This window comes from Aspergillus pseudodeflectus (assembly GCF_044049435.1).
Source record: "Aspergillus pseudodeflectus strain CBS 756.74 chromosome Unknown BJX68scaffold_7, whole genome shotgun sequence".
In the NCBI taxonomy this organism is placed as follows: Eukaryota; Fungi; Ascomycota; class Eurotiomycetes; order Eurotiales; family Aspergillaceae; genus Aspergillus; species Aspergillus pseudodeflectus.
In genome coordinates this window covers 485,482-509,788 of record NW_027263783.1, presented here as the reverse complement: position 1 = coordinate 509,788, position 24,307 = coordinate 485,482, and the positions used below count along the sequence as shown (strand labels likewise).

Here is a 24,307-nt window from a genome sequence, read left to right as displayed (position 1 = left end):
TGCAAAAAAAAAAAAAAAAAAACACAGTGTATACAAACATCATCATTCAATAACCAGGACGGCCTGACACGACGCAAAAGCTCCAAATCCACACCCTTGTGAACATCGAACGCAAACTCCCTCTTCTCCGTTCGCCCACCATACAATGTAATAAGGAACTGCTTGTGATCATCCTTGGTATGCACCACCTCCTCGAGCTCGCCGCTGATGAAATGTAGCTGATAGGCAAAGTGCGGTGTGACCTTTTCGACCATCTCCTCAATGGACATGTACCGCTTGTTTGGGGCGCTGTAGGGAACGCACACGGTGAAGAGATACTCGACTAGATCTGGATGCCAGAGTGCGACGCGGTAGGCGAGGTAAGCACCCCTAGAAAGTTTGTTATGTGGGTTCATTAGGCTTGGTTGGAGAGATATTACCAGTCATGGCCGCCGAGTATGATTTTGGATGCGCCGAGTTGCACAGCTAGTTCTTTGAGGTCGTCGGCGCAATTCCTGTGGGAATACGCAGCGAGATCAGCTGGCGCATCCTGATCTGTGTCAGTCTTTTTTGTACCTGAATTGCGTTGGCTTTGAGTCCATACCGTTCGGCCGTATCCAAGGCAATCTGGTGCTATGACCCGATAGCCTTTGTTTACAAACACGGGTATTTGATATCGCCATCCCATTGAGAGATCGGGGAAACCATGTAGCTGCATTCGCCCAGTCAGCTTCGGGTTGGGTTGTTTGTGAGTCCAGAAGCCCTCACCAACACCACAGTCCCTTTATACTTCCCCGACTCAGGTGCGCTGTATAGGTAACCTGAATAGATCGTTAGCAGATTTCTACTACGACGGGCCATTTAGGCCGGTATAAAACAGTATCTCAAACTTCGAAATGTCGAACAGCATAAAGTTGGCAAAAAGCAAGAATCAGTCTCATACCATACGTCTTTCCCCGCACGAATGCGGAGCGTTGCTCGATCCGAGGATCCCCAGATACTGTAATCTTGTCAACGGCCATGGTCGCGACAGGCACAGTTGCTCAGATCTTCCGAGCTGAGATATTCTGGAATTTTCGATAAACACTGGAAAGTAGTGAGTAATTGTAACGTTGATTGCTCTTAAAGGGAGCTGGTCGACGTCACCCCCTCCCTTCCCATCACGTGAAGCCGGCCTGTGTGTTGGAGAGGGGAAATAGATGATGATTCTTTGGCAGGAGAATTCTACAGTAAGCAGCTAGCCTAGAGCTCCCTGGAGCTGATCCCCCGATCCTTTTTGCGGAGGTGATTGACCACCTGCTGATTTCTCCGAGTTGCCTCGGCCCTCGTTAACCTTCGCATACACTCTTGGAAGGTGGTTCGGAAGAACCTTCTGAGATTTGAGTCGCCATAAACCATACATAAAGAGTAGAAATAAGGATAAAAGGCCGGAAGTCGTGGAAGGTGGAAATAGCTCGTATTTCGCTCAGTAGATCACAGTGTCTTCGTTGTCCTCCATGACTTCTCCTCCGTCGTCTTCTGCTCGATGGTCATCTTCGTGGGTTGATCTGACGGGCACCTCGTTATTGGGTGCTGGAGGACTTTCGGGCTTGGTTTCTTTAGAGTCTTTATCGTGGTTGGTGCCGTTTGCTCCAGCGTCGGCGTTAGCCGTCTGCAACGTAGACGGTTTCTGCATATCCTCGTTTGACGTCTGTGCTTGCTCTGGAGTCTCCGTGGGCGGGTTCGGGTTGTTCTCCGGCTCCGTATCTCCTTGCGCATTACGTGCTTCATACTCTTCGACTTCCCTCGCGATCGTCGCCTCCGCTTCCCGTACCTGATCTCGTATTATGGCTTCGTCCTCGGAACGCAGTTGCCACGGCTTATAGAACAGCACAGGCTCAGTTTTCGTCTTGAGAAAATGAGCTGTTGCTAGAAGGTTCGCGTGCCGAGTCTCCATCTAAACGTATCAACTTCATTAACACACTGCATAACCCAAGCTGAGTCCGGAGGGGGGTACTTGCCATTTCCTTCTCATAGAGCTTCTGCTCCTTCCTCCGAACGGCAAGACGCTCCTCTCGTCTCTTCTTCTTTAGCTCCCCATACTCCTCATCCTGCAATTTGAGTTTATCCTGCTGTTTCCGCTCGATGTCTGCCCGTCGCCGTTGCGCGGCCGAAGTCGAGCTCTGTGATAGTGTCCCTAGTAGTGATCCGAATAACCGTTGCCCACGTTTCCGCTCCTCATCGCGACGGGTTCGTTTCCGATCCGAGTCTTGCTCTACTCTCTTGGGGGATATTTGTGTTTGCGCTGTACTAGATTCAGTCTCTTGGGTTTCGGCATGAGAACTGAGACGGCGGCGTTTGGTATCTGAGTCGAGCTCCGTGGTTGACGATTGTCTCCGCTTCAGTCCAGCTTCGGGGGAGCGCTCGATATTCTCTTGCTCGGGGGCAATCACTGCGGACGCGAGGTTTCTATTGCAGCTCTCAATTAGCTCACTGGGTTGGCAATAGAGAACTCGAATTGTTCGCATACCCGTCTGCCATGTTGAACGATAGCTTGGTTCAATCTGCCAAGAATAGCTGCAGCACAAGCTCGAGATGCGAAATAGACGCCTGATGCGATGCCTTTCAAGAATAGTAGCGAACTCAATCGAGTGTTGCAATTGCGAAAGGAGCCGCAAAGTTGCAGCACTCTCCGCACGGACCACTTGCCCGAAGTGGCTGGCTAAAAAGGTCACTGTTCCCGTTCCTGCCCGGACTTCTTTTCTCCTCTCGCGCTCGCTTTCCAACGGTTTCGATCGCTCACCTCAAGGCCATTTATAATCAGCTTCTTGCCATACTTGATCGCTTATATTCCCTTCTTCTTCGCCCTCCTTTATATTTCTCTCCTTTCAACAGCCACAGCAACCTAGCAACATGTCGCGCCATCACCCCGACCTTGTTATGTGCCGCAAGCAACCTGGCATCTCTATCGGTCGACTGTGTGACAAATGCGACGGCAAATGCCCCGTGTGCGACTCCTACGTGCGCCCTACGACTCTAGTCCGCATCTGCGACGAGTGTTCTTTTGGCAACTACCAGAACAAGTGCATCGTTTGCGGTGGCGAGGGAATCAGTGACGCCTTTTACTGCTTTGAATGTACGCGATTAGAGAAGGATCGCGATGGTTGCCCGAAGATTATAAACCTGGGAAGTTCCAGGACGGATTTATTCTACCAAAAGAAGAGTTTTCGGAATCATTGATCCACCGGCTTTCTAGCGTGTTTTCTGCTGGTATATGCGGCTGGGTCTACGAGTGTCTTGGGAGAACTGGCTGCTTTCTGTCCGATAACGCTGTTCTGCGGAAGACATTCTACTTCGACGTGGCGGTTGGTTGATAAAAATGGAACTTTGACTCCAAGGGAATGTCCATGGCTGGTCTACGCTTAACTACCCATGGCGAATACTTGCGAGCGACGCCGAATGTGCTCTACCTGCCTGGTCGTCTAGGCTTCGCAAATCCCCGCCTGAGACCGTCGTTCTGTGGCGGATTAACTTCCTCATGGAGTCTCTCGCCTGAGACCTCGTCGGGCGAGCCGGCCTCGATCTGCCATTGTTTGTCAGGTTATCGCAATGAATCACGTGCTTGGTCGCCATACCTTCTTTAAGACCTTGAGACCCTGTTCCTCAGCCACCTGGAGCCCGTGCATCCGAGAACTCGCGTACAGCATACGCTCCTTGATCGAAGAGCCTGTTGGGCAAGTATAGATGAAGATTACTGCATCGGAGTCGGGATAGTGGTAGAATGTGTATCTCGGCGAGGAGGTAGGGATGAGCGTCTGGACGGAATCGGCGTCAATTCCGGACTCAGCGGCGGAAAGTTTGAGTGTCTCCGTCGGAACGTCAATGGCCTGTATCATAAAGGATTTCACTATTAGCATGATTCGATAGGCTCCCAAATTGAAACTCAAGAGAACCTACCAGTTGTACTAGACCACCTTGTTGCAAGTTTTGCAAGGCACTCTTCGCATCTTCATCCACTTGCATCTCAATGCGCATTCTAGACGGGCCCCTCGCAAATGTACCCCCAATTCCAATATCCCTCCGAGGCGTCCCACTCCGAGCCACCTCCTCTGCCCTGCGCACAGCTTCCAACTCCCTCTCCTCCTCACCCATCAAGTCTTCCCGCCGGTATCCACCAGACGTAGCAGACCCATTCTTCTCAGCTTCCCTATCCTTCCAAGCCTTCTCGCCGACGACTTCATCCTCATCCGTAGCAAAGACCGTCTCCCCGAACTTCTCACTTCCTAACTCCCGGACCAAGGTCGCCCGCGTAGCCGCAAAGAGAGTCTTTGCACGCACGCCCGCATTGGAGGGGATATAAGTCAAGGCAATGAGCGAAGACGAGCTAGATTCGGGCCGTCGGATAAGTAGGTAGATCGGGGTCTTGGGTTCAAGGACAGACGACAATTGCGAAAGCGAGGGGTAGAAGGCTCCCGCGCCAGAGAAGCGGAGAGTTGCGAGCGGCGTGAGACTCTCGCCGGTGATTGTCACGGGGAGGCAAAAAGCCGAGTTGTCCGATGCAAAGGCCGTGAAGGCATCGTGGAGCTCTTGCGAGACTGTGGTTGCGAGAGAGTTAGTGCATGTATTCCGAGTCTCGCTGATGGATTCGAGCGGGCGGGGTTCATCATGATGACGACGAGAGGCGACAGCGTACCTGAGATTCCGGACTGCATCTTGATGCGATTCGGGCTGCAGCCGTGCCTCTGATATGACCTGTAACTTTCAGGCCAACTGTTGTCTTTGCGAGGAAGCAGGAGCGGTGTGTTGAAGCTGGCGGGGTCGAGATCAAGCCGGCGCGCCTGGGAGGCTGAGGCTTACGCTAAAGCGTGTAGTGCCGTAAGGCCGATCACTCCATTCTTCGTCCAGACGAAGGTGTGCGCCAAGGACAACAATGCCTTTCTGTTTCAGGGCAGGCCCGAATTTGTGTCTCTGGTCCAACTGATGCTTGATCAAGAAGATGGACTCCATCCAGCGGCCGACTGATCCAACCGAGCGTCGACGACTACAGAACCGCATCGCACAGCGCAGGTTTCGGCGTGAGTGTCTCCGGAATGAAATGGAAAGGGACCATTGCCGGCTCTAGGAATTGCTTCTAATATTCTATTTCATGCCTGCAGAGAAGAAACAGCTAGAACGAAGCGCTGATCGTGTCCCAATCAGCCAGCCTGATCGTCTGCACAGTGATACCAATAACAATCATGACAACGCGACTCCTATAGACAGACCATTCGTAGGAGACGAGCCATTCTTTGCGCTACCAGATACCGTAACAGTGGGATTGACGCCGGCTGGCACCCGTTTCGACAATGTCGCTTTGGACCTGGGGACTCTCGACAATCTGCTGGGCAGTTACACCTCGAACCCATTAGATGCCCCGCTCTCCTCGTTCCTCCTCGCATCGCCGGACGCAGCGCAATTGTCACCGGCACAAAACCGATATACTCAAAGCCAGACTGGTTCTCTTCCACTTCATACGAACCATCGAGAGGCTACCTCTGGCCTCACTCCCCCGGTTGAACCCGAAACCGTGGACCATAAGACTCGAGATGCGAGCAAGGGGTGGATCAGCACCATCCACATCGCGGCGCAAAAAGGCCACGAGCGAATCGTGCGTGTCCTTCTCGAACGTGGAAACATAGACCCGAATATCACCGACAGCGATGGGCGGTCCCCCATTTTCCACGCGGCCGTAGGAGGCCACAATGGCGTTGTGCGACTACTCCTTAGTAATGGGGCACGTGTTGGGCATGTTGACTGTGATAACCGGTCTGTACTGCATTGGGCGGCGCATTATCAGCGTATAGATGTGCTCCAGACATTAATCGAACACTGGGCCGAACATGAGCGAGAGTCGTATGACATTGACGCCTATGATGACCATGGTTGGACGCCGCTGCATTTGGCGGTCGAACGGGGGTTTGAAGAGGGAGTTCTTCTGCTCATTCAATCTGGGGCTGATATGTGTGCGAAGGCGAGGAAATGCTGGCTGACGGACAGGGTTATTCCGTTTGACCTCAACCAGTTGGTTTCATAAACCTTGAATTACTCTTGCCTGAGGGACATGACTGAGGCTTACCGCTGGTTTCAGCTGGACTGAGATGGTTGTCCAAGAGTTATCTCAGGGTAAGCAAGACGTCTCACTTTCCCTAGTAAGATGACAATCGATTGACCTAATGCTAGGTTTATATGCAATACCTCCGACATCCGTCTACTGGATGTATATCCCATCGGGTAGCTTCTGAAGACCACTAGTCACTGGTCTCGGGACCTTTACCAAGGCTCCTCCTCCCCAGTCCACTTCCACAATCTTCCAGAGTGCGTTTCCTTAGTCGACGCATCGATCACGCCGAGCACACCACTCGCACTCTCATCGACCGTGATACTCGCCTTTCCAATTCCGAGTAGCCCGGCAGCGCGGTTCCCAATATTCGTTTGGACAAAGCTTCTCGAAGTTAGCTGCGCATAAGAATCCGACTCCTTGCTCTGACTCACCCCGGATCAACCGGAAAGGCATTAAGCCAAGGTTCCTGGATGGCAACGGTCTTTGTGTACCAATGCTGCACGAGCTTTGTCGGCGCGTATGCGGCATTCGGATACGCGATCATGTTCCTATATTCTCGATCAACTCGGCCCCTGGCTAGGTTGAGAAAGATCCACTCACTACCAATTATTAGCTAGGGTACACCCGAACGAAAAGAGGACAAACGAACCGTCAGAAACGCCGCACTCGATCCAATAGTCACGAGCCTCGGCTCGCTCGCGGCCTTTAACAGCGCCAAAAACGCCTGATAAACCCTCACAAATCCACAGACGTTCGTCTCATAGTGCAACCTGATATCCTCAATCTTCACCTCGTCAAGTCTTGGCCAGACCGTTGCAATACCGGCGTTCGCAATCAAGATATTAATGCCGTCGATCCCCTGATCAGTTAGAGCCTTTGCTGCATCGGCCGCCCCTGAAGGCGAGGTCATGTCTAGCTTGACGACCTTCACGGTGGTTCCCTCGGCCCTAGGCAGGGATGGGATCTCCTTTGAGGTTGGGTCCTCTGTATCGCGGTTTGCGGCGATGACGGTGTGGTGTGGTTTGGCGAGGTAGCGCTCTAGGAGGCCTCGGCCAATACCGCGGTTCGCGCCGGTGATGAGGACGGTTGTTTGGGCCATCTCTGATAGATATGGTTGGGGTTGGAATTGAGATTGTATCTGTTGAGCTATATGATTCTATATAGGGGAAGGAGGCGGTTATATAGGGAAGAGTAATACACCATCTTCTGTTCGAGCGCTTATATAGCTTACCTTGCAGAAGTCTTACTACGGTCTAGAGTACGTGCTACGTATATGTTTTAATGCCTGCTTTACTTGTTAGCTATCCTTATCGCTGATTTGGTTAGTTGCCTGTTAGTCTGAGAGGTAAGCAGAGTATGAAGTTGAAATTGGGGTAAGCATAAGCATAAGCATAAGCATCCCCACACCCACTTCACGGATGCTTATAGATACTGTCGTAATCAGGAACCCGCGAATCAACAACTCGACTCCTGGGATGGTCAGATAAGATAAGTCTAGAGGCGGCATTCGGACATGGCAAGAATCAGGCGAGCGCATCACCATATCGTCTTAACGACCGGTCTCTCGATGGAAGTATTGAGAAGTATTGCATCTCGTGGATTTGTGGATCTATAGTATACTGTATATCCAAGCAAAAAAAGAAATATAAGAGAGAACAGAAGTTATATACAGCCCAATCCACCGTCGGGTTTCTGGGTTCCGAAGCCCTAACTAACAAGTGGATCTGCACCGGATGAACAGGCGCAACAGAACATTTGAAAATGTGCAGACAGAACGAAAGAAGAGGAAAAAGACAAAGATATAACGCCATTATGCTGGTATCAAAATGCTTTTCCAGGGCCAACTCGTCCAAGGCTGGAAGGGACCGACGGACTGGAGGGAGGGGAAAGGAGAAATAAGAGGAGACTTTACTCCTCAAACTTCCCACCAACAAATGCCCAGTTTGAGGCCTCAAGTTTCCCTTTCAGGTATTCGTACACGGTAAATGTGACGGCCTGACCAGGTGCAACACGCATGACTCTGGGAGTGATACCCTTGTAGAACGCGCGCGCACCTTCCTGCTTGAACATGTCCTTGGCAATGACCAATATCCTTGACACAGCGCTCTGTCCGGGCTCAGCCCTTGTCCTTTGCAGTCTCGTTTTGATGGTATCGATGGGTGCGTTGGAGAAGGGTCCGACAGCACCGGAGATCAGACCAATGACAGTGGTTTGGTACGAAGGGAGCTGGCTGTTTGCGTATTCGGGTTGGCTACGTTGTAGGAAGGCCTTGAGTTCTGTGTAAGCCGTGAAGTTGGCGGCCTGGTTGGTACCCTGGCGCAGGGCGGTTAGGGAGACACCACGGTACAGCACGGAGAATCCTTCCTCCTTGACGATGGTGAATAGGGCGTGGGGAGCAGAGCGGTACTTTGGTGCGTCGAGGGGATCGGCGAGGGAGTGGTGTTGTGCTTGCAGGCGGATCTTGACGACCTCCATAGGGTTGACGACGGCGACGGCTTCCGTAACACCTGCGGCGAGACCAGCTGTATGGATTTGTTAGCATTTAAGCTATCAATTGAGCTTATGGGAAAGAAGCATATGCTGGCTGAGAGCCAAAGGACGTACCGAGGAAAGTAGCTTTGGAGGTAACGGCGCCGGTTTCCTTATCCGCGAGCAGCTGCTTGTAGCTCTCGTACGATGTGAAACGGATGGCCATCTTGGGGATGATACCACCCAGGACGGCACCGAGACCTTTGTACAGGCCCATTGCCGTTTCCTTTCTCACAATCTCAGCGCCGGTAGCGACGAAGCCGCGGGGTTTGATCTGCGTGCTAGGTTAGATGCTGCATACTAGGTGTTGGACAAGAAAACACTCACGCCCGGCGCTGTAGATCGTCGCGAAAGCTGCATGCGGACTTTGATTGTGTCTGGGTAATTCTCAGCGCAATGATCGTAAGACAAAGCTGAACTGGTGAATCCTTACCTAGGGGATGGCATACAAGCGCCTCCATCATACCGGCACCGCCACCAGCTGCTGCGAGTTAGTACTGTCGACGTGGGCATTGGCAAGGCACAGGCACTCTACCGATCAAATTGACAGCTGGGGAAGCCGGCTTCTTGCCATCGCCTCCTTTAGCAGACATTGTGAGCTCAACTACGTATACCTAGTAGGTAGGTATCTTTTGCTTCTTGGTTCGGCAACAGCTCTCAATGCGCGACAGGCTTCACACACTTCGACAGCACTTATAAGGAACCAAGAGAAAGGAAAGAGAAGAACAGTAATAAAAAGAGAGAAAAGACCAATAAATTTAAGTCACGAGGACAAAAGCGACGATATCGGAAGTTCACAAGGCGGTTTCCCCAGGAATTAGTACGGAGAGATACGGAACTATAAGTAGCGATGGCTGGGCCGAGGAAGTCAGAGCTCTGGGGACCCAAGAGGAAATTGGGAGTCAGAGCTCTCGGATAAGGCGATCATACCCCCGGGGACTCGGTTCCTCTGGTGGTAATTCTCAAGCTGAGGGCAAGGCCGCGGAGGTGGAACGGGGAAGCGGAGACGGGAGACGGAGAGCTGGACGAGCGGAACATGCTGGACAGCCGAGAATCAGATTATCTACTGAGTCTTTCTGTCGCGAGCTGTTAAATCCAACGGTTGACTAAGTCTCGTCGTCATCCCTCCGTCCCTGAAGGCCGTTTGTAACCCCAGAACCTCCAGTCTTCATACTTGCGAGTCCCTCATTCGGTCCCATACTCCAGGGAGCATGATCTCATCAACCGAACGAAGACAAACTCAACTCGAGACTTGCCCGATTTCAGGACAGGGCATCTGCATGTGAAAGACCAGGTCATGTGTGACCATAAGCATCTTTTTATGGAATCGTATAGCTTGCTAGCTTGTGACAGCCCTCGTTCCAGGCAGTCAGTGTCTGCGAAGTCAAGGGATGGCGTTGCGGGCAAACCCGGACCCCAGGAAGAATGACGTTCCCAGCGATTCTTCAAGCCGAGGCAAATACCGCTCTGGGAAGTGCCGATCGAAGCCAGAACCAGAGCCAATCGGCCGATGATTTATCCAGAATTTTTCCATTTAATGCCTCAGGCATCAGTACCGAGTTGGGCTCTGTATAGTTAGTTACTCCATACGGGTGACTCACCTGCGACATCAGAATCAGACTGGATGAACAGCTGGAATAATGGAAATGCACTTCAAGAGGGAAATGGTATATGAGGCTGGCACATCTGGCGCGCCTCTCGGCTGATCGTTCTTCCTATCAAGCTTTTCACCGTCTTCTATCGGCGTTTTCGCCGATCATATATTCGCCATAGGCCGACTCAAAAAGACAATCTCGAGCCCAAAGCCATCTGACAATGAATTAGCGGTCCAGATGAAGGAATACGCACATTTCTATCCGCAATGACCCCTGCCGAGCCAACATGGAAACGAGTTGCAAAATTCATCATTGCCCAATGGCTCATCATCGGCATCGGCATAGCCTGCCTCCTCGCATACTTGTTTCCGAACGTCGCTAAACACGGAGGAATTATCCGCTCGGAATATAGCGTTCTCTACGGCGCCGTTGCGATTGTCTTCCTCATTTCGGGCCTGAGCATTCCGCAGGAGAAACTAGTCCGGCAACTTTTCAACTGGCGCCTTCACGTTCTCGTGCAGGCCACTTCGTTTCTGTTCGTCCCCGCAGTCGTCCTAGCCGTCGTTCATGCGATTCTTGCCGGTGACCACGATGCACGCATTGATCGTGCGGTGTTGGCAGGGTACATTTTCACTGCATGTATTCCGACGACGATCGCCTCGAATGTGGTTATGACGAGGTCTGCGGGAGGAGACGATGCGGCTGCGTTGGCGGAAGTTTTAATCGCGAATCTGCTGGGACCGTTTGTGACGGCAGGGTGGACAGTGACGCTGTTACCAAAGTCGAAGGAGTTCGACGTCTGGCGGGATGGAGACGGGGACCTAACGTCAATGTATCGCGATGTGTTCAAACAGCTGGGTCTTGCTGTGTTGCTGCCTCTGGCCGTGGGGCAGTTGGTGAGATTTCTGTGGTCTAAACAGACGGCTTATGTGATGCAAAAGTATAGGATTGCGAAGCTTGGGTCGGCGTGCCTGCTTCTCATGATCTGGTAAGCTTTCATGTATGAGGATTGTGGCGGGATATGGTTACTCATGGCTTGTGTTACCAGGACGACGTTCTCATCGTGCTTTGCAACAGGAGCCCTTGAGGCCCTCTCAACCGAAACCATTGTCTTTGTCACCTTGTTCAACATTGCCCTATACGTTTTCCTAACAGCCGTATGCTTTGCTCTCTCTCGGCCGCCTCAAAGCCTGTGTCGTAGGACCACGTTCGACCGATGGCAGATCTTCAAACAGATCCCTCCGGTGGAGGCCATTGCAGTGTGCTTTTGCGGTCCCGCAAAGAGTACGGCTCTCGGCATCCCTCTGCTATATGCAATGTGGACACCAGTCGATCTGTTTTTGAAAGCAAAAACTTCAGTTCCTGTTCTGTTGTATACGACAGAACAAATGTTTGTAGCCCACTTTTTCGTTCATGCATTTCGATGGTGGACACGACGTCTTGACAAACGCCGCGACTGGGAGGAAGCTGCTGGAGATAGGCAGCAATCGCATGCTTCTCCCTCTGAGGTAGCACAGAGTGAGGTAAAAAGCAGTGATATGAGGGAGTCTCAGGCGGGTAATGCTCCATGATGCAGTGACACGTGATGCATCGATTAATGCTTGTTTCCAAGTTGTTCGGCAAAAGATACCCCATTTAATATTTCATGACATTTTCATTTCGAATCATTTGAAGCCAGAGTTTATAGAATCTAAATGTAGAAGGATATATACAACAAGCTCTGGCCGACTAAGAGGCTCTATCCAAGCGAACTGCATAATAGAAGCGTGACACGGTACAAAAGAAAGAAAGAAGGCAGAAGGCGCATCAAATATAGCTCACCTTCACGCCCATGCCGACAGTCCCTCTGACCTTCTGCCAGCCTGACCCAACTATCTTCCGAATCCTTTCACGAACATTTGGTCTGTTGAGGGCGAAGATGAGACCCAAAAAAAAGAGCAACGAACGGACGAACCACAGAGGATTGTTTGATATTGATTTGCCCAAGTATTGAACGAGGTTCCGGAGCACGGTTGCGAGCGCCTGCGACTGCCTTGCCCGAGTCTCAGGCTTCTCTGCTTTCTTGACGTTCTTCGAGCTGGGAGGCGAGACGGCTGTTCGCGATGATGATGAGCCAGCTTTGCTGCTTCCATTCTTATCGGCGCTCTTCTTGCCCCTTGCAGTCCCATTCGGATGGGGTTTCTCGATCCCATAGTCCACTTCGCTGCCGCTGCGCTTATGACTCTTTTGTTGAGCAGCTCGCTCTGCTGCCGCGGCGTCCTCAGCTTTTTGACGTTCTGCCTCCTGTATTTGCCGCTCTAGCTCGGCATCCTTCTCGCGTTGCAGTGCTGCAGCACGGAGCTTTCCTTGCTCTTTCTCTTCCTTGAGTCCGTCCAGCGTCTGGAGGAAAACTTCCTTCCGTTCCTCATCGAGAACCTCACTGAGATTGATGAACTCGCGAGCGTAGTCCCACTCTTCATTCCTGGGAAGGACATGGAGGGTAAATAGTTCAATTAGTCGAACACGCGCGGCAAGGTCTTTGGGTGTGTCGGTGCCGCCATTCAATCTCTGTGAAGTGGTGGGGGAGTTTAGGTGTTCTTCAATATCAAGGTTTGGTTGTCCATATGAGGAGAGATATGTTTCAAGACGTTGCTGATTGACGGTTTGCGAAGGAGAATGGTTGAGGAGAAGAGTACCTCTGTAGGGAATCAATTAAGCTGAGCTTGGGTTCATAGGGATGCTACTCACAAGTTGTATACAACCTCTGCATCCACTGATCCTTCTCGCCCTTGATAGCCGGTCTGAACGACTGTTTCCCATATACCTCCATCGCGAACTTGTGTGGAGATCGTCTTCCATTCCTTTTGACCAATTGTCTTCTTTCCCTCTTCCGGGCCCAGGTCAATAATGGCGCTTAGAAGCGTAACGTATAAGTTCCAAACTTTGATCCGCCATGTCGGAGGAACTGTCGCAATTGGCGCTACCGAGCTATCACCATTTACTTCATGCTCATCATTCCCCCGGCTCGCAGTGATAACAGGTTGTAGAGAAACGAGCGCTTCTTGTAGGCGGCGGGTTAGAAATAGCTGTGAAGCTTTCTTGTAGGTTTTTGAGCAAAGTTTCGAGGGAGAGAGCGTGGATGTGGACGCCGCGACGGAGGATGTATCGTCGGCCATGTTTCACCGCCAAAGATTGGGGTACGTAGGATATAAGGATGCGGGCTTGACCAAGAGGCCGTGGCGGGGATAAGATAAGAATGTTCTTGACGAATTGAGGTGAGGTGAAGTTGAAGAGCAAGTAATTTGGAGCTTTGGAAGAGTTGAGTCGAGATGCAGTTGGCTTTGGAAGCGTCAGAAGTTAGGCCGAGACAGCAGCTCCTGTTGGTCACTTTTCCCTCGGCTCGGTGTTCAGTCTGGGGTTGAAGTCACCTGAACACGGGACAGCTCTCCATCCTCTCCTGCGGCGCTCCTCCTTGGCATCAACTTCACATCAACAACGTGCCTGAGCCGGTGGGCGAAGTGGGTTCTTTTCGAATGTCCATCAGTCACTTGAATGTGACAACTTATCGGGAGGAGGAAGTTGATAAATGCTATCGGATGCTTATATACACGCACTCACCTCGTCCAACGAATTGATGCCGCTGCAAGCCTACAAGGCCAGTGTAATAGTTCAGAGCTTGGAATACATCATCTACATTCACATCTACTAAACCTCGCCCGCTCTTGTTGCATTTCATCTTTCCTTCCACTTTCACCATGGATGTCACTGCGCAGACATTTCCGTATCACCTACCAAAGATGCTAGAGGATCTCGCATCTTCTACTTTCGTGGCCATCGACCTCGAGTTCTCTGGTATCGCAATTGCTACACAGGGCAGAGCCGGTCCACCACAAAGCCTCCAACTGAGGTACCAGGAAGTAAAAGAAGGAGCGGACAAGTACCAGATCCTCCAAGTTGGGTTGACCTTTTGCCATGAGGATACCGAGAAAGGTCAGACCTAATACCGTTTCGGTATGCTAAATCTGGGATGGGTTACTGAGAGATATACAGCAAAATATACTCTGAGGCCATATAACCTGTACCTTAGCCCAATAATTGATCGCAAGCTGGAAGTTGAGCGAAATTGGTCGTTCCAAAGCAGTGGTATGGCACTTGCACCTTTCTGTGGTGACAACGCTGATTCTGACAGCGATTGAGTTCCTCCTGGACAATAAATTCAACATGGACTCATTGTACAGAAGCGGTGTCCCGTATATATCTCGGGAAGAAGAAGAAAAAGCCATTGCGAAAGCTATTGAAAGGCAGAACCAGACCACGGCCAGTACATCGTTGGATGTCAAGGAAACCGACCATGAATCACTAGCCTTTCTGCGAGTCGTCCGCCAGCTTGTCGATAGGTGGCTCGCTCTTGGTGATGTATGTTTTATCCTCCCTATACCCACCCACCTAACCATCTTGATAGAAGCGCGAGAAGTTCCTCAACATTCCGCCCCCCACTGGTGAAATCAAGTCGCAGGGGCTCAGCGGCATGCCATCTTTATTGAACAGATTCCAGAAGAGATTGGTACATAAACTTATTGAGGTAGAATACTCATCCCTCGTCACTATCGGGAAGCCTACTTTCGTGCAAATCATCGACTATGACGAAGCCAGGGAAAAGACCGTTCGGGACAGAAGAGTCCAATGGGTACGGGAGCGAGCATGGAGGGAGACAGGCTTCAGATGGGTGGCAGAAGCACTCGCTGGTGGCGACCTCTCCAATCTTAGGCCTAGCTACTTCACAGGACTCAAGTCAAACTCTTCACACGCGGATTTGGTTAAATCGACGACGGAGTTTGCTGACGACTTCAAGGAGCGATTGAAGGCTCACAGACCCATCCTCGTCGGCCACAACCTTTTCATGGACTTGATCTACTTTTTCCGGTGTTTCTTTGGGCCGTTGCCGGATCAGTTGGAAGACTTCCAGTCAATGGTGCACGAGCACTTTCCTGTGCTTATCGACACCAAGTACCTTGCCACTCATGATTGTGGTTCGATCAATCCGACATCTTCCCTGAAGGAGATCAATGACGAATTGATGCAGATTACCACGCCGCTAATGAGTAAGTGCGAGTACCATTTCACTGACGAGCTTGAGTTGACAGCCGTTAGGCATTCATCCACACTTTGCCAGATATAATACGCAGAAAACCGAACACGAAGCAGGCTATGATAGTCTGCTCACAGCACAAGTGTTCATCAAGCTCTCGGCACAGCTTAGTGGCATGGATCAGGTTGAACTCGGTCCGGACCCACATGTGAACAGACGATCTCATACAACCGTCTATCACGACCTCAACAACCGTTTTTCTCAACTTCAAATCGAAGTAATGAGCGAGGGGTCTTCCGGTTCGGCCGCCACTAGTAGCAGTAGGGGATCGGAAATCAACACAAAGGATGACATCGCCAACGGCATACGAAATCCCAGCAAAAAATCCTTGATCCCAGGACCAGGCTCTCGATTTTGGACAGTTTACGGCAACAAACTACGCGTATTTGGGACAGTAGAAAGGGTCTGCGAGATGGGATAGGCGCATGCTTGGTGTCGATCCGGCGTTGGACAGCCTCTACTCCGCAGATTATGGCTACAGGCATATGTAGCTATTTAGCAGGCTGATACAAAATCTAAAGCCTTCCGAGTTGGTTATGTTGGCAGCGTCTATCTAACAATACGCCTTGGTTTCAAGAAGGTATCGCTAGCGAAAAAAGGCTGCTTGGCATCTCTCTGAGCACCGGAAAAATGATCACTGGTCGTAGAAAATGCTGGCCCAGAGATGATAAGGAATGGTGCTGTGAAGAGGAAAAGAAAAGAAAGTCGAGAAATCGGAAAATATGAAGGAAAAGAGATAAAAATACCACGTGACGGATCTAACTATATTTGGGCTAGCGTCTATGGCCCTGAACCGGAGCAAAACAGGTGACCGCCAACTTTTCTTGCATGGAAAGACTGGAGCGAAGGCCTGTTGACGACCAGCGACGCCGCACTTAGGAGATGTCTTCAGGATCCAATGGCGCCAGGCGCATAGCCTCAGTATTGCGTACGTCCAGACAGGCCAAAATACATTGGGCTCACCGCTAATGATGACTGTTTGCAGGACCTTCAATCGCCGAACAGCGAGTTTGCAGGAGCTGTAAAGAGACACTTGTCCGCCGCAATTATGCTTCAGCCGCGACACCAATCAACCCCAAATCCTCCTCCTCAACCTCTCCCACTTTCCCCGTCGTGAGCCCTACCTATACCATCAACGCTGGCGTTCTCCTCTCCCGCCCGCCCCAGATCACGCGCGATCTCACCGATTTCGAGAAAGCGTACTACTTCTACCAGAAACGCCTGAACGAGCGTCTCGTCCTCCCCTTCACGAAATACTTCTACTTCAAGCGCGGAACGCCCGCGGATGAGGATTGGAAGCGTAAAGTCCGTGAGCGTCAGACGGCCGCCCGTGACATTGGCAAATACAATGCGTACTCGAAAGACGCGTGGAACGATGAGCTGCTGGTTGGAGCGCCTGAGTCGGAACCAGCACACATTGTCGAAACATTGATTTCGGATGCTGAGAGCACGGCCAATAATACCTCCCAAGATACTAGCAAGAAGGAGGAGATTCCGCGGCCGCATCCGCGGGTCACGGAGGCGGATAGGAAAGGCGACACGCAGAGTCTTAACCGGGCTCTCCAGAGAACCCTCTACCTTCTTGTCCAGTCCAAGGAGGGATACTGGAAGCTTCCCAGCTCTCCTGTCGCCGCGGAAGAAACCCTTCGCTTGGTATGTGTTGCTACTCCTCTGTGCTGGGACTTTTGCTAATCATATGTTCTTTACAGGCCGCTGAGCGCACCCTCGCCGAGTCTGCCGGTGTGAACATGAACACCTTCATGGTTGGATACCACCCCGTCGGCCATTACGTGTACAACGCGCGAAAGCCGAAAACCGACGAGACGACCGGCGTCACCATTGCCGGCGAAAAGACCTTCTTCATGAAGTCACGCATCATGGCCGGACAGGCGGACCTTTCCAACAACGTGCAGAACCTCCAGGACTTCAAGTGGTTGGCCAAGGAGGAGATTGCTAAGTACGTACTGCCGCCGTACTATGCCAACATCAAGAACATGCTGGCCGAGCGGTAATCTAAATCGGTGTGTGGGAGTGGTGGTGTAGACGATTGGATTGTACGGATCGGAAGCTGTAGGATAACCCGGTCACCGGGAGATTTGCATATATTCGAGTTTATCATGTCATGTATAACTAGCTCCTCAATATCATTCTTTTCTATACACAGTTTTGACCCAAGAATTTACCCATAGCCAACGCCACGCCACGCCAACCTGCAAACCAAACCCATCAACAACGTCAGGACTAAGATCACTTTAGATTGAACTTCTGCCCCTGTACGACTGGCTGGTCTTTCGAGGACTTGCCACTCAAGCTCTTCCCACACATGGGACATGCTACATCCGTCAGCACAGAAACATAACCGAAGATAAACTGAGCGCAGCTGAGAAAACCCACCATTCTTTTGATAAGCACACCGCTGGCAATACTTCTTCCCTTGCTCTGTCTTGGTCTTGCACATATCGCACGAAGACGAATACGCGGCGTAGGGGTTCTTCGCCTTGGAGCTGAGTAGTTTATTCTGCACCACGGTCAGCCCGGTTCTCTATGTACATCGCACATTCTCAAAATAGGAAAGCAGAAGAACAGCAAGGCATACAAACCTTTGAGATCCCCGTCCCTCCCAACGTCGGCTTCGCCTTACCCGCCGTCGCCGACCCTGCGCCTCCAGCACCGGATCCGCCACCACCTAGCGATGTCGATGGGGAGCCATAGTACATTTCGCTTTTCCGCTTGACGCCCGGAGTGGCTAGTTCGGTTTGCTTGAGCTTTTTCTGGCATTTTGCGCAGACCATTTTCTCCGTCTCTTGCGGCTGTTCAGGTGGGGCTAATGGTCGGATGTAGGTTTCAGGTCGCACCGCGTTACGTGTGATATATTCAGGTGGCTTTTGTGATGCTGGGGTGGAGATTGTTGATGCTCGATGTCATGGCAATGCGCAGGCATGGGTGGGGTGGCTGAACTGGGGACATTGCGCCACAACGCGTGTCTTCCGGCTGTGGCTGGGCCGGCCTGTGCGGAGTCTGTGGGACTATTTGTCAGCCTGACAAGCAACCAACACACGCAGCAACTCAACATCAAGCAAAGCATCCATATCGTACAGACATGACGACTAAACCCGAAGGGAAGGAACGACCATTGCATTCACTAACTGCTCCTTCCTCTCTCATGCTAAGCAGGAGCATCTCGAGGTCGCACCTTCCCTGCGGCTCAGCCGAGTATAGAAGGAAAGAGCGACCGTCACCTTCACATATCGCTCCTTCCTATTCCATACCGGGAAGGTTCGTGTCCTGGTCGCGCCTTCCTCGCCATCCAGCTGAAATACTGGGGAAGGAGCGACCCTCAGTTGATGAATCGTTCTTTCCTATCTCGTATCAGGAAGGTGCAGTACATCGGTATAACCCTCTTATTATTCTGGTAGAGAGGTTTCAACCGACAAAGCACCCGGGAATCGGATTATATTGTCAAGATATATCGTGAATCATGGAATCACATTAGACTAAAGCTACTTTCTACTCCAGAGACGCCAAAGTCGCATAGCTAGGAAATCCCCCACCGACTGTCTCGTATAGACTTGCGGACCCTGTATATGTGCTTACGACCCCTGTCCTTGGAACCTCGCCATGCACCACTAACGAGATCGGCCATGCGCCTTCTCCAGACCTCATGGCTCTACGTTTGATCCTCGAATTCATGAGCTATTTGCCACTGCAATTTGCTGTGATCATTAACCGTTGATGGCTCAAATGCTCAGGAAATTGGCCTTGTACATAGGTTTGGGCTTCTAACCGCTGGTGTCTGATGCCCGTGGAACTTTGAGCGCGCCGAAAATATTCTAGTAATCTAGTTTGTCAACGTGCTAGAACTTTGGGCTGGGCAGTTAGTGCGTTCCCAGTCTTCTATGTACTTCCCTGTGCTGTTGGACTCCAGATACTCGCGCTGGCTGTAAACCGGCAAACGGAACAAGGTACACGAGGCCCAACCGCCACCTCAGAGTCCTTCAGCACCTCTGAGGTTAAAGCATTGAGGCTCATCCCAGGCTCGATGCTCAACACAAAGGTCGGCAAATACCTAAGCTCCGCGTACATCGAGGATCTTGATGTCACATGCAATACCACTGTACGCCTTGTGAGAGTCTATAGTCTAGATGTGCTCCGCCCACCATGGTGCAAATGCTTGCTTCTGACAGGATCAGCACTCGTCCTTGGCTGCATAGAACCAGACCCTTTTGGCTGCTTACAGGAAGGGTTGGCCATGTCGTGCAAGTGATTTTTCCTACATTGCCCGATGATAAACAGCCCCGTTTGGCCAATCCATGTCTCGGGAAAACGCGACAACAAATACCAGACTGATTTTCGTGGTCTCTTTTTTTTTCTCACGCTGTATCGCGACATGGGGCGAGAATGGATCTTGTTTTTGACTCTGCGTCCATGGATTCGCTACAAAGAATTGCCACTGACCACGGCCCCTATTCTTATCATTCTTTGCCAGTCCATTCTCCTCGTATCCGTAAAGCCTCTCGTTGCTGGATTGGAGGCCCCGTTTGGCCCTGCATTCTGGTCACATCGGATGGGCTGCTCCGTTGGCGGGATGCAGCCAGGTGAGCCTTGTCTTAAACCATGTCTGACAGCCGCGCCAGCCTTGTCCAAACCTGTTGGATATTACTGCATGGCCCTCCCAAGTCCTGCTCCCGAGTTTCGGTTCCTCACGCTTCTTGTACTGTTCATCCCAGTACCTGCGCGAACCCTTTGCGTTGATGAAGAGCCGGGACAAGGCTAGTACCTGATGTATCTGATACATTCCTTTTCTGATCATCGCTTGCCTTTGATTGCATTTTGCGCGGTCGTGAGGTAGCATGATCTTTCAGAATGGGCAACTTGGTTTCCAAAGTGCGAGGTCGCGGAGATGGTTTTGATCAAAGAAGGCCTAAGCTCCACGGTCGCCCCTCTTTCCCTACCGCAAGGTGTGTGCCAACGACGGTTTCATCTTTGAGGATGTTAAATCAGCTAACGTGTAAGGTACATGGCAGTTACAGCACTTCCAGCACCTATAGCGAAGACTTCGATGCTGCATCCTCTGTCGGATGGAGTACGTTTCAGTCGGATGATTTTAACAGCACAACGATATCGCTTTCGGTGCCGGAGTACTATGCAAACAGAGCGAGAGGTGATGGCAACCACTATACTTCCTTTGCTCATGGGGCGGGACAGAGTCGAAGGGGGTCTTCGCTGGTCGCACGAGGTCCAGAAGAGCGCGCGATCACGAGGAAACCGATTACTTCACGGTCGGTCTCACTTGCAAGCACCGCTGACACTGCGCGGAGTGAACATCTTGTACAGGGATGCGATACCTCCACTTACGGGTCAGAGAGAGTAGATTCACGCCAGCCGCCAAGGCCTTCTATGCCTTCTAGCTCTCGAAAAGAATGCATCGCATGTCTTGAGGAACTGCGGTCATCTTCATTTCCAGGGGTGCCAATCACGCCCTGGTGTGAACATCCTTCAGGTCAGATTTGCAAGCCGTGTTTGAAACGGTCATTACAAGCCCAGCTGGAGGGCATGGGCAATGAAGGGTTCGCCTGTCCGATCTGTAAGAAGCCCATGTCTGAGGGGGACGTTCAGAAATGGGCAAAGCCGGATGTCGTACGACGGTATAATAGCATTCGAACACGAAAGACCCTTGCTAACGACCCGAACTTCATCTGGTGCTCAAATCCGAAATGCGGAGGCGGGCAGATCCATGCCTCAGAAGCCGAATCACCGATCATGACCTGCATGTATTGTCACGCTCGGACATGCTTCACCCATCAGCGTCCGTGGCACGAAGGACTGACATGCTACGAATACGACCATCCTGAGGTGGTCATTGAACGAGAGGAAAGGGAGCGGCGAGAGGAGGCTGCTGCTCAGAGAAAGTTACAGGAACAGGTTGAGGCAGATGAAGTTTTGGCCCGCGAATTGGAGGCTGCGGACAATAAAAATCACCGCCGGAGGGAGGTTGATCGAAAGAAGACCGCGGAGAAAAGACCGGCAAAGCAAGATGCAGACCGACGTGCGCGGCAGGCAAAAGAAGAACGTCGTCGGAGAGAAGAACAAGAGAGACGCCAAAGAGAAGATCGACAGAGAGACCGACAGAAGCGGCTTGATGAAGAACGCCTTGGGGAGGCGGAAGTCCGCGGAACCAGTAAGGTGTGTCCAGGGACAGGCTGCTCTTATCGCGTATACAGGGATGGAGGCTGCAGGCATATCACTTGTAAGTGCATACGTACTTTCCAGCGCTCGAATGAGGAGGAGCTAACCATCCCTGCTTGTAGGCACAAGGTGTAAACAGGAGTGGTGCTGGGAGTGTCTCAAGCCATGGGTTCGTGGCCATCTGGATGCTTGCCCCTACTAGCAATTTAGCTTCTTTTGAGTTTGCGACAAACATGGAAGCGTGCATCTATATAGTATCTGCTTACTTGCAGATCCGGAACTACTCAAGGGTCAGGGTTCAAGATCGGATTGTTTGAGCCGGGATGTGGGTTCATATCCGTGACAGTGTGCCTCCGAGGCCGGACACACTCAACGCACACCTTCATGATATTTGGATGACCGATCTTATTGTCTCACTTGTAAAGCGATTGTTGAAATAAATATAGCATCAGAACGGTCCAAGCTTCCCACGCGAGCCAGTAGGAGTTGCCGAAAGGGGATCAAATTCCGCGGCCGAGTCAGACCGTCAGACGGTAATAGCTAGTGGCGGACATTCTCGAGTCCTCGACTAGACCGGCTCGCACTTTTGAGGGGAACGCGATCCTTCGACCTAGATCAATAACGGGGCTGCAGGAAGGAAGGCGATGTGGATGTGATGGGCTCAGCTGTGACGAAGTGAAGCGATCAAAGCCCCAGCCAGGGCGGTGAATCTCCGACGGGGCGACATCGGTTTCAGCTGTCGTGCTGACCTCCGAAACAGCCAATCATCTTGTGCTGAATTCTGAATGCCTTCATGGAATTTCAGCTCTCTCGCGGCTGCGTAACTCGCCACAGTTCTCCCATCAACCTCGACGGGCTCAGTGGTTCGCCTTCGAAGATGCAGCCTCGATCATTGACGCGCCACTTCTGCTGCACAGACAGCCGCCGACGATCAAATCACGGCCGTCTCTGGGGAAAAGCAAAGGGGACACTAGAAGCCAACAAAGAAAAAAGAAAACAAACGCGGCCGGGGGAAAAAGTAGAAGCAAGCAGAAAAGCAAAAAGAGCGGGCACGATGGGTCTTTGTTGCGAATCCAACAACTCGGAATCAACCTCCTGTCCCAGCGGAGCGGTACACCTTTTGCCCAGCGTTATTTTAAGGAGCGCAAGTGGCACCCCCTGACCGAGATATATAATAAGGAGCCTCCATGACTGGGGGACACTGAGGATGGCTCTCCTCCCAGGGACTTGGTTGTATTCTGCCCGGTTCTATATGAATAGGAACACAATCTCCTGCGCTTGTTTGTGGTTTGCAACCCTCGTCCGTTTCCGGTCAGCCTGGCTCAACACCAACCTTGATCCATCCGCAGTGGATTCGAGCACGACCTGACGTTCTTTTCTTTTTCTTCCCTTTCTCCCTGCTCTTCTTCTCCCTTCGACTGGCTCGATTCACACTTCCGAATCAACTAATTGCGGGCTTCCGCCTTGCTGATAGAACCATCGTCGCTGACGCAGGACGCCACGGCCACAATCGAGCATCCCGAGTGGAGGATTCTTGTTGGGACTCCCTTACTTCTCACGGCCACGCAGGGGAAAGTCGTCTTTGTTCACAACCAGCCTTTTCGCCTGCCCTTCCCTCTTATTTACTGCTCCGCGACCATCCGTTCACACAACTCGGGGACAAATACTGGTCTTCTGTTCGGACCCGGAGCTTCAGGTTACAGGATTTACAATCTATATAAAGCGAACAGAGACGATAAATTGGAGCGCTGTGCTGGTTTTCAATAATCAGCCCCCGAGGAGGATCCGCGGCAATAGAGGAAGAGGTCCGCGCTCTCAGTGAAGGTGGATGAAAGGGTCGCGTGCAAGCTTGACTTCAGTCCAGAAAATAGGGAAACCAAGATGCCTCCGGATAGCTCATCATTTACAGCCTTGAATCTGCCTGCAGATTTCACGCTTCCACAATGCATGGAATACTTCACCCTGACCGCGGGACCGAATACCGATCTCTGGCGGAAACCGCTGAACGGCGATACCTCGACAGCTCCTATTGTCTTCACCTCATTACGCAGTTCCTTCCTAGTCGCCGAAGTGACCGTAACTGCGGACTTCGAGATGGAATGGGATCAGGGTGGACTGGTCATTTTCGCCGGGGCTGCTCCCCAGTCGGATTCTCCAAACAACGTGCCCTTATCACGGTCCAATCGATTCGGTGGGAACCCGCAGAACACCGCGCAGCCATCTAGTAAGTGGGTCAAGGCTGGTATGGAATTCGGCTCCGGAACAGTCAACTTCTCGTCAGTTAGTGCCACGGCTGATGGGGCCGACTGGTGTGGCTCAGAAATCCTAGTACCGGATCATCGTCCGTCATCAGCCATCCATTCCCTCCGCATTAAGCTAGAACGAATGGGCCATGCACTATGGGTCTCGTACCAAATACCGACAATGTCTCCATATGCAGCCAGGCCGGGGGACGTGGGGAGCACTTGGAAGAAGGTGCGAGAAGTCACCTGGTTCTTCTACGGGGTAGACGACAAATTCATCCACGTGGGAGTCTATGCGAGTCGACCGGCGAATATCCCGCGCAACGGCACCGTTTATGACATGGTTCATCGATCAGGGTTGAACTCTAATCCACCCGGGGTCGGGGATAGTTTGGTGGTAGAGTTCGAAGATCTGGAGATCTTGTGATATGTCTTGTTTTTCTCTTGTCCTTTGATTTTCTAGGGCTTCAGGTTACGTCTTGACTTTTGCATACGTGATGACCAAGTGGACGTTTAACGATTTCAGTTTTCAGTTATGTGGTTTCTTCTTCGTTTTCGTCCATATTCT

General features: G+C 51.6%; 14 protein-coding genes across 14 annotated transcripts in view; 7 read left to right on the top strand and 7 right to left on the bottom strand.

Moving 5' to 3' along the window:
- The window catches only part of BJX68DRAFT_193121 (alpha/beta fold hydrolase), a 1,790-nt gene extending 568 nt beyond the window's left edge, over window positions 1–1,222 (bottom strand). The window contains exons 1-5 of the mRNA XM_071037429.1: window positions 923–1,222; window positions 748–800; window positions 584–691; window positions 420–529; window positions 39–369 (exon numbers count right to left, since the gene is read on the bottom strand). Of these exons, the coding sequence (XP_070902756.1) occupies window positions 39–369; window positions 420–529; window positions 584–691; window positions 748–800; window positions 923–1,001 (681 nt within the window). The 5' untranslated portion in view covers window positions 1,002–1,222. The remainder of the gene's footprint in view (window positions 1–38; window positions 370–419; window positions 530–583; window positions 692–747; window positions 801–922) is intronic.
- BJX68DRAFT_193136 (pinin family protein) lies at window positions 880–2,628 on the bottom strand. Its single transcript, XM_071037430.1, has 2 exons — window positions 1,980–2,628; window positions 880–1,915 (listed from the first exon to the last, which is right to left on the bottom strand). Exons 1-2 carry the CDS (start codon window positions 2,484–2,486, stop codon window positions 1,445–1,447), a joined length of 978 nt encoding a protein of 325 aa, XP_070902755.1. The 5' UTR covers window positions 2,487–2,628; the 3' UTR covers window positions 880–1,444.
- Window positions 2,629–2,735: 107 nt separating this feature from the next.
- BJX68DRAFT_229666 (PHF5 family protein) lies at window positions 2,736–3,923 on the top strand. The gene has a single exon (XM_071039075.1). It carries the CDS (start codon window positions 2,872–2,874, stop codon window positions 3,196–3,198), a length of 327 nt encoding a protein of 108 aa, XP_070902754.1. The 5' UTR covers window positions 2,736–2,871; the 3' UTR covers window positions 3,199–3,923.
- On the bottom strand, window positions 3,425–4,670 carry BJX68DRAFT_263421 (twinfilin; the record flags this gene model as incomplete). Its single annotated transcript, XM_071044689.1, has 4 exons — window positions 3,425–3,541; window positions 3,594–3,845; window positions 3,916–4,553; window positions 4,652–4,670. The coding sequence occupies 4 exons, from the start codon at window positions 4,668–4,670 to the stop codon at window positions 3,425–3,427; spliced, it is 1,026 nt and encodes a 341-aa protein (XP_070902753.1).
- A 156-nt stretch (window positions 4,671–4,826) lies between these two features.
- Window positions 4,827–6,270, top strand: BJX68DRAFT_193115 (ankyrin repeat domain-containing protein). The gene has a single exon (XM_071037428.1). The coding sequence runs from the start codon at window positions 5,105–5,107 to the stop codon at window positions 6,029–6,031; it is 927 nt and encodes a 308-aa protein (XP_070902752.1). The 5' UTR covers window positions 4,827–5,104; the 3' UTR covers window positions 6,032–6,270.
- Window positions 6,268–7,157, bottom strand: BJX68DRAFT_253224 (NAD(P)-binding protein; the record flags this gene model as incomplete). The annotated part of the gene is made up of 3 exons (XM_071042688.1): window positions 6,268–6,439; window positions 6,490–6,613; window positions 6,704–7,157. The coding sequence occupies 3 exons, from the start codon at window positions 7,155–7,157 to the stop codon at window positions 6,268–6,270; spliced, it is 750 nt and encodes a 249-aa protein (XP_070902751.1).
- A 475-nt stretch (window positions 7,158–7,632) lies between these two features.
- On the bottom strand, window positions 7,633–9,606 carry BJX68DRAFT_193053 (putative succinate:fumarate antiporter (Acr1)). The gene is made up of 5 exons (XM_071037427.1): window positions 9,123–9,606; window positions 9,021–9,068; window positions 8,915–8,964; window positions 8,663–8,861; window positions 7,633–8,580 (listed from the first exon to the last, which is right to left on the bottom strand). The coding sequence occupies exons 1-5, from the start codon at window positions 9,178–9,180 to the stop codon at window positions 7,967–7,969; spliced, it is 969 nt and encodes a 322-aa protein (XP_070902750.1). The 5' UTR covers window positions 9,181–9,606; the 3' UTR covers window positions 7,633–7,966.
- A 565-nt stretch (window positions 9,607–10,171) lies between these two features.
- BJX68DRAFT_229651 (uncharacterized protein) lies at window positions 10,172–11,849 on the top strand. Its single transcript, XM_071039074.1, has 2 exons — window positions 10,172–11,170; window positions 11,231–11,849. Exons 1-2 carry the CDS (start codon window positions 10,449–10,451, stop codon window positions 11,751–11,753), a joined length of 1,245 nt encoding a protein of 414 aa, XP_070902749.1. The 5' UTR covers window positions 10,172–10,448; the 3' UTR covers window positions 11,754–11,849.
- A 6-nt stretch (window positions 11,850–11,855) lies between these two features.
- pex26 lies at window positions 11,856–13,518 on the bottom strand. The gene is made up of 2 exons (XM_071039073.1): window positions 12,910–13,518; window positions 11,856–12,859 (listed from the first exon to the last, which is right to left on the bottom strand). Exons 1-2 carry the CDS (start codon window positions 13,335–13,337, stop codon window positions 11,989–11,991), a joined length of 1,299 nt encoding a protein of 432 aa, XP_070902748.1. The 5' UTR covers window positions 13,338–13,518; the 3' UTR covers window positions 11,856–11,988.
- A 398-nt stretch (window positions 13,519–13,916) lies between these two features.
- BJX68DRAFT_253220 (ribonuclease H-like domain-containing protein) lies at window positions 13,917–17,322 on the top strand (the record flags this gene model as incomplete). Its single annotated transcript, XM_071042687.1, has 8 exons — window positions 13,917–14,151; window positions 14,212–14,304; window positions 14,351–14,577; window positions 14,624–15,263; window positions 15,313–15,713; window position 16,088; window positions 16,296–16,963; window positions 17,020–17,322. 8 exons carry the CDS (start codon window positions 13,917–13,919, stop codon window positions 17,320–17,322), a joined length of 2,568 nt encoding a protein of 855 aa, XP_070902747.1.
- A 147-nt stretch (window positions 17,323–17,469) lies between these two features.
- BJX68DRAFT_229644 (cysteine-rich PDZ-binding protein) lies at window positions 17,470–18,467 on the bottom strand. The gene is made up of 4 exons (XM_071039072.1): window positions 18,407–18,467; window positions 17,911–18,328; window positions 17,705–17,828; window positions 17,470–17,643 (listed from the first exon to the last, which is right to left on the bottom strand). The coding sequence occupies exons 2-4, from the start codon at window positions 18,100–18,102 to the stop codon at window positions 17,558–17,560; spliced, it is 402 nt and encodes a 133-aa protein (XP_070902746.1). The 5' UTR covers window positions 18,103–18,328; window positions 18,407–18,467; the 3' UTR covers window positions 17,470–17,557.
- A 722-nt stretch (window positions 18,468–19,189) lies between these two features.
- BJX68DRAFT_192984 (uncharacterized protein) lies at window positions 19,190–20,152 on the top strand. Its single transcript, XM_071037426.1, has one exon. The coding sequence runs from the start codon at window positions 19,593–19,595 to the stop codon at window positions 20,082–20,084; it is 492 nt and encodes a 163-aa protein (XP_070902745.1). The 5' UTR covers window positions 19,190–19,592; the 3' UTR covers window positions 20,085–20,152.
- BJX68DRAFT_192907 (E3 ubiquitin-protein ligase) lies at window positions 19,937–21,994 on the top strand. The gene is made up of 3 exons (XM_071037425.1): window positions 19,937–20,268; window positions 20,335–21,557; window positions 21,619–21,994. The coding sequence occupies exons 1-3, from the start codon at window positions 20,174–20,176 to the stop codon at window positions 21,696–21,698; spliced, it is 1,398 nt and encodes a 465-aa protein (XP_070902744.1). The 5' UTR covers window positions 19,937–20,173; the 3' UTR covers window positions 21,699–21,994.
- A 1,383-nt stretch (window positions 21,995–23,377) lies between these two features.
- On the top strand, window positions 23,378–24,166 carry BJX68DRAFT_263412 (uncharacterized protein; the record flags this gene model as incomplete). Its single annotated transcript, XM_071044688.1, has 1 exon — window positions 23,378–24,166. The coding sequence occupies one exon, from the start codon at window positions 23,378–23,380 to the stop codon at window positions 24,164–24,166; it is 789 nt and encodes a 262-aa protein (XP_070902743.1).
- Window positions 24,167–24,307: the final 141 nt, after the last annotated feature.